The 5,841-nt window shown below is 40.9% G+C and overlaps 1 protein-coding gene across 1 annotated transcript; it reads left to right on the top strand.

Annotated features, from left to right (window-relative positions):
• Nucleotides 1-2,228: 2,228 nt before the first annotated feature.
• Nucleotides 2,229-3,206, top strand: LOC109439295 (olfactory receptor 1L3-like). The gene has a single exon (XM_019719559.3). It carries the CDS (start codon nucleotides 2,229-2,231, stop codon nucleotides 3,204-3,206), a length of 978 nt encoding a protein of 325 aa, XP_019575118.2.
• Nucleotides 3,207-5,841: the final 2,635 nt, after the last annotated feature.

Genomic DNA, 5,841 nt, shown 5'->3' with positions numbered 1-5,841 from the left:
AACAGAGAGGTCTTTTAGTGTAGTGGTTCAACTACATGGTTTGGCTTCAGACTGCCTTTGGTTCAAGTTATGTTTTTCCAGTTACCTTATTTTTCTAAGTCACTATAAAAATGAAGACAATAAGAACATATGTTATGAGGTGGTTGTGTGGCTTTATGTGGAAAAAAAAAAAGCTTATAAATCACTGAGTACATAAACATTAGTTTCTTTCCTTTAAGTGAGAAATTCTGTGACAATGAATATGATTTGTGTTTAATGGCAATTCATATAGGAAGGGATCAGCGAAGACAGATAACTTCATTCCATTAGTTAGTTCATCAAAGAATGCTTCTTGTAAGAAGCTGCATTTGAGCGTGGAGACTGGAGTGAAGGGAGAAGTGTAAGAAAGCCGGGTGGGTTAATTGTAAAATGGGATCAGAAATCACCAAGTGCCAGGAAACGGGCAGCATGTATTTGACAGGCAAGTGGGGACCCTGATGTATGGATTCTGTGTGCTTTCAGGAATTGAGAAGAATAAAAGATGTGAAGCTGGTGCCTTTCCCTAGCTGTAATAACAAGGAATGGTAATCAAATATCTGAGTAGCAGGCTGGAGGATTGGCTAACAAGGGGAGGGTGACCTAAGGTTGGGTAAATGTTACGACACTCCCTTTTGTTAGAGAAGGAAGTCATAAAGCTGCAGCTACTCAGGAGCAGATGTGTCTAAACTTGGGAGGGAAGGAGCAGAAGGTACCAACATTGGGGTCCTCTGAGTAATTGTCCTGCAGAGAAATGGAGGCACTAAGGGGGAGGCCTAATCACAGCTTCATAGATTCAAAGGGAAAACGGGACCCTGGTGGCCTGCCTGGTGTTCTGTCCTCAGTGCTACATGGGATGACATTTTCCAGGTAAGCCCTCAGAAAGGTTGGAAGAGCCAAGGGACAGAAAATTACCATCCACCTCCAACACCTACGCCAGGCTAAGCAGACACTGCACTAAACCCAGAGGGTCAAGGAGAGGGATGTGGGGCCACCTGGGGAGGGAGAACACTTCTAATTCCTCTGGATCCCTGGGGATAACCCTTCACTGAGTTAATAACGTTTGTTTTCTTGTTCTCTCCCTGCCAAACACCAGATTTTAGTGACATAGTCTCAGAGGATACTCCCATAAGGGAAGCAGGGGCTGTATCTACACTGTGTGAAGGATAAAAATCCAAGGAAAGGAACATTCACATTCCAGAAGCATCTGGAGATTTTCATCAGGTATCTTTTTTGCATGCTGTCTCTTGGCACAGTTTTGTCTTTTTTTGACTAATCATTCAATAGAGTATAAATGAGGACAGTGGAATGAATACATGAGGCAAGACCTCAATGTCCTTTCCAGGTAAGATGTCAACTTTCAGAATGGCTGGTGAGAAAGTGGGGAATATCTGATCTCAGAGAGATAATTAGTCCTCACTGGACAATAAATAAGAGCGCTAACTGACGTTCATATTAAATGCTGAATTTTTGCATCTATACTCTAAAGTTGAATCTTCCTTTACCCCAGTTCACTTGTGAGTCTCAGATCCCTGATCTTAGAATATAAATTATCAGCCAAAGAGCAGGGAAGTCTGAGAGAGAATTCTGTCACACAAGTTCATTTCCTCTCTCTCACTTTCCCTAACTCCATCTTTCTTTTCCCTATAACTGTTTCTATTCAATTCAATGTTCTTTAAATGACTTTCTTACTTCCACTGTAAATGATGTGGAAAGAAGCACCTAGACTTAAAAAGATGGTTATTCATCAACTACAAGCTTGGTGAGAGAGCTACCTCATAATTATTTAGATGTGGGTCAGCCCTCGGTAATCCTTAATCAGAAGCTGAACTGAACCTGATTCAAAGACTACATCGGTGGCTCTGTGAAAATCAAGCTCTCCATCCTAATTCTCTCATATTCTCTTTCTCTCTCTCTCTCTCTCTCTCTCTCTCTCTCTCTCTCTCTCTCTCTCTCTCTGTCTCTCTCCCCCTCCCTCCCTTTTTCCCCCCTCCTTGTATCTGTTTCTTTAGATCTCTATCTCAAAGATTTAAAAAGAACAAGTTAAAGCCACGTTTGGCTCTGAGTTTTCCATATTCAGGAAGAAAAACATTGGAGTAAATGCTCTATTAATAACTGCTCAGTGTAAGAACCAGATGGAAAGATGCATGTCCCAGATGACACAAGAACAATTAATTGACAGTGTTGTTTATCGCGTAGGTGCATACAAGTCCATGGAAATGTGCAACCTGACAAGACTTCCTGAGTTCATCCTCTTGGGACTCTCCCCTCGTCCTGAGGACCAGAAGCCACTCTTTGTCCTCTTTCTTATCATGTACCTGGTCACCTTGACAGGAAATCTTCTCATCATCTTGGCTATCTGCTCTGATCCTCAACTCCAAAACCCCATGTATTTCTTCCTGAGCATCTTGTCTTTTGCTGACATTTGCTATACAACAGTCATAGTCCCCAAAATGTTAGTGAACTTCTTATCAGAGACAAAGACCATCTCCTATGCTGAATGTCTGGCTCAGATGTATTTCTTCCTGGTCTTTGGAAACATAGACAGTTATCTCCTGGCAGCTATGGCCATTGACCGCTACGTAGCCATTTGTAACCCTTTCCATTATGTCACTATTATGAACCACAGGCGCTGTATGTTGCTACTGGCCTTCTCTATAGCTTTCCCTTGTCTCCACTCCCTCCTATATGTCCTCCTGGTGAATCGACTCACCTTTTGTGCATCAAATGTTATCCATCACTTTTTTTGTGATGTCAACCCTGTCCTGAAATTGGCCTGCTCTTCTATCTTTGTCAATGAAGTTGTGGCCATGACAGAAGGGCTGGCCTCTGTGATGGCCCCTTTTGCCTGCATCATCATCTCGTACCTAAGGATCCTCATTGCCGTCCTCAACATTCCCTCAGCTGCTGGAAAACGCAAAGCCTTCTCTACTTGTAGCTCCCATCTCACTGTGGTGACTCTGTTTTATGGGAGTATTAGCTATGTCTACTTCCAGCCCTTGTCCAGCTATACTGTCAAGGACCGAATAGCAACAATCATCTACACTGTATTGACATCAATGTTGAACCCAGTTATCTACAGTTTAAGAAACAAAGACATGAAACGGGGCTTAGAGAAATTGATCAGCGGGATTAAGTTTGAAATGGATAGGCTTTCTACTGCAAAAACCAACAAAATCTGTGGACCCTGATTGCAAAGTATGGGTGTGGGTGTGTTTGCATGCATGCACACTCATGTATGCACACACACAAACACACTCACCAGTGCCTGAGGCAAGTCTTTGGTGGAGAAATACTCTTTCGTCATTGTAGCTACATCCTGTAGTTTTCCACTTGTGGTCTCTATCATGCTGTGGTTGGACCCATGTCTTGGTGCCTGTGCTATCATTGTAGACTCACCCCAGAATCTCTCTCCATTCTAGAAAAATCACATTCCCTTTATTTCTTCCACAATTTTTTGGAACCTCCCATATTTCCCTTATTTCTGTTTATAAATTCAGCCCAGTTTGGTCACTGAATTTCCAGAAAAATTTTGTAAGCATCTATATAGAAATCTATATATGTACAGAGATGTTTATGTATACATAACCAATCTATTCTGTTAGATTTTTTTGCAGGTGTGTGTGTGTGTGTGAGTGTGTGTGTGTGAGAGAGAGAGAGAGAGAGAGAGAGAGAGAGAGAGAGAGAGAGAGAGAGAGAGAGACTATTAGAATACAAGCTTTCCCCAAAAAAGAGCAGTTTAGTGTGATTCTCTCTCTCTCCTGGTATTTGTATTTTAATAGATGGAAACATCTAAGTCAAATAAATTAATCTCTCATGGTATTTTAGACAAAGCATAGATAGATGACCTTAAAGTTTCTAAATGATACAATAAGGAGTTTTTAAACTCCTTTGATTTTTCCTCAATCAGTCCTAACCTAGGGAGGGGCAGAGTCTGGGTGAGTATATGAGTATATTGCTCAATTTTATTCCATTATTACATGTGTGGGCCAATTAGTTTTCAGTTCCATGCCTACTCTGATCAATCGATAAGGACTTCCTTGCACTGCTATAATGGAAAAACTTGTCCCTACTTCTGGGCCAAATGAAGAAGGATGAATATTGATTGATTGCAATGTCTGCTATGGGCATGGGAGCAAGAAGTACTGGTACACATAACAAGGGACTTTTTCAGTCACCATAAACCTCAAGAATTGAATAATTACTCAAAAAAATTTGTCAAAAGGAAAAAAAGACTTGGATACGCAAAAATGCAACTTTATTTCTGTAACTTCATTTCTATAGTTTAATTTTATTTTGAGAACTCAGTCTACCTAATTGTAACTCAATTTTGACTTTTCTCAACCCAATCCAATAATTTCTCAGTGACTTTTAATTTGTAATTCAGCCCTATTCATTCATATCCCACCCCTCGTGGTTATCATAGCTTCTTCCAAGTCCTGTTTCTAACTCTAAGGGTTTATGCAACTTCTCTCTGGTGTGTGCAAAGACAGAGCAGTTCTTTTCTAGACAAGTCTATATTTTGGTCCTATACTAGAACCTGTTGTTTACATGTGACCTCCTTCCACTCATTTGTCACCATGGATGATGGCTAGGGCTTGCCTTTGAGATTGGAGACTGGCTTTTGCTACTTCTCTTACTCTGTACTGATGATCCAATAGAGACATCATCCTCAGCCATCATGAGGATGCCATATCCCCTTGATGTTAGTCTCCTCTCTTCTTCCCATCAACCTGACTTTTATCTCTGTTCATCTAATTTGAGTGAGCCACCCTAGACCGATGGGAAACCTTTGAATTGCCTCCAGGAAAATACTGAGGGCAATATCCAGCCCTCTGAGGTCTACAAATCCAATGCCACTCTTTTCTATTGCTCTTTCTAATCCCAGTAGAGTAAGGAGCACCAGTACAGCCCTCATACTGGGCGCAGGGCACACATCCAATCTACTCTCAGATTCACTTACTTAAAAGCCCTTCCAAGAGCCTCTCTAGAATTACCTAAATTGGTTCCTTTGATTTCTCTTTCAAGTCTTCCCTGGGTTATCTGTGGATCCCAAGCAATGTCTCTTAAAATATGAGAATTTGTTGTCTAACACATTGGTGTAAGACTGAATTGTGGCCCCTTCTCCCCTCCCCCTGAAACATTTCATAATTGAAGTCCTAATCCCCAGTATCTCAGAATGTGACCTATTTGAATATAGGGTCTTTAAAGGGGTGATTAAGTTAAAATTATTTCATTAGTGTGGGCCCTAATCCAATATGACCAGTGTCCTTATAAAAGAAGAGATTAGGAAACAGATCCACAGAAAAAACACCACGTGAAGACACAAGAAGATGGTAAGCCAAAGAGAGAAGCCTCAGAAGAAACCAATCCTGCCAAAACTTTGGTCTCAGACTTCCAGTCTCCAGTACTGTGAGAAAATAAATTTCTGTTGTTTAAGCCACCATTGTGTAGTACTCTGTTTCGGCCACCCTAGCAAACAAACACAACATCTGGGATAATTTTGAAACTCAAAAGTAAATAGTGCTTAATGTCTCAGATTTTTAATCCACAACATATCTTCCATTCTGGCTATACAATCAGTTTTGAAAACCCAAAAGCCTCTGATTCATAGATTATTTAAGGACATATAAAACTGGTAACTTTACCGTAATCTCTAGCTTGCCTAGAAATAAGACCTGGAACTCACCTAGTGAGAGACTGGGGTGCAAAGGTCAACATTAGAACAGAAAGAAAAGAGAAACTTGGTTTAAACTGAAGCCTCAAGTAGGTAAAGAATTTCTGTGACCGCAGGACTTTTGAAGATGTCTGTGCCATCAGTCCCAT

This window comes from Rhinolophus sinicus, chromosome 16 (genome assembly GCF_057876585.1).
Source record: "Rhinolophus sinicus isolate RSI-liver-muscle chromosome 16, RSI-T2T, whole genome shotgun sequence".
NCBI classification, from domain to species: Eukaryota; Metazoa; Chordata; class Mammalia; order Chiroptera; family Rhinolophidae; genus Rhinolophus; species Rhinolophus sinicus.
The sequence above is the reverse complement of the archived record's forward strand: the minus strand, read 5'-3'. Positions and strand labels throughout refer to the sequence as shown.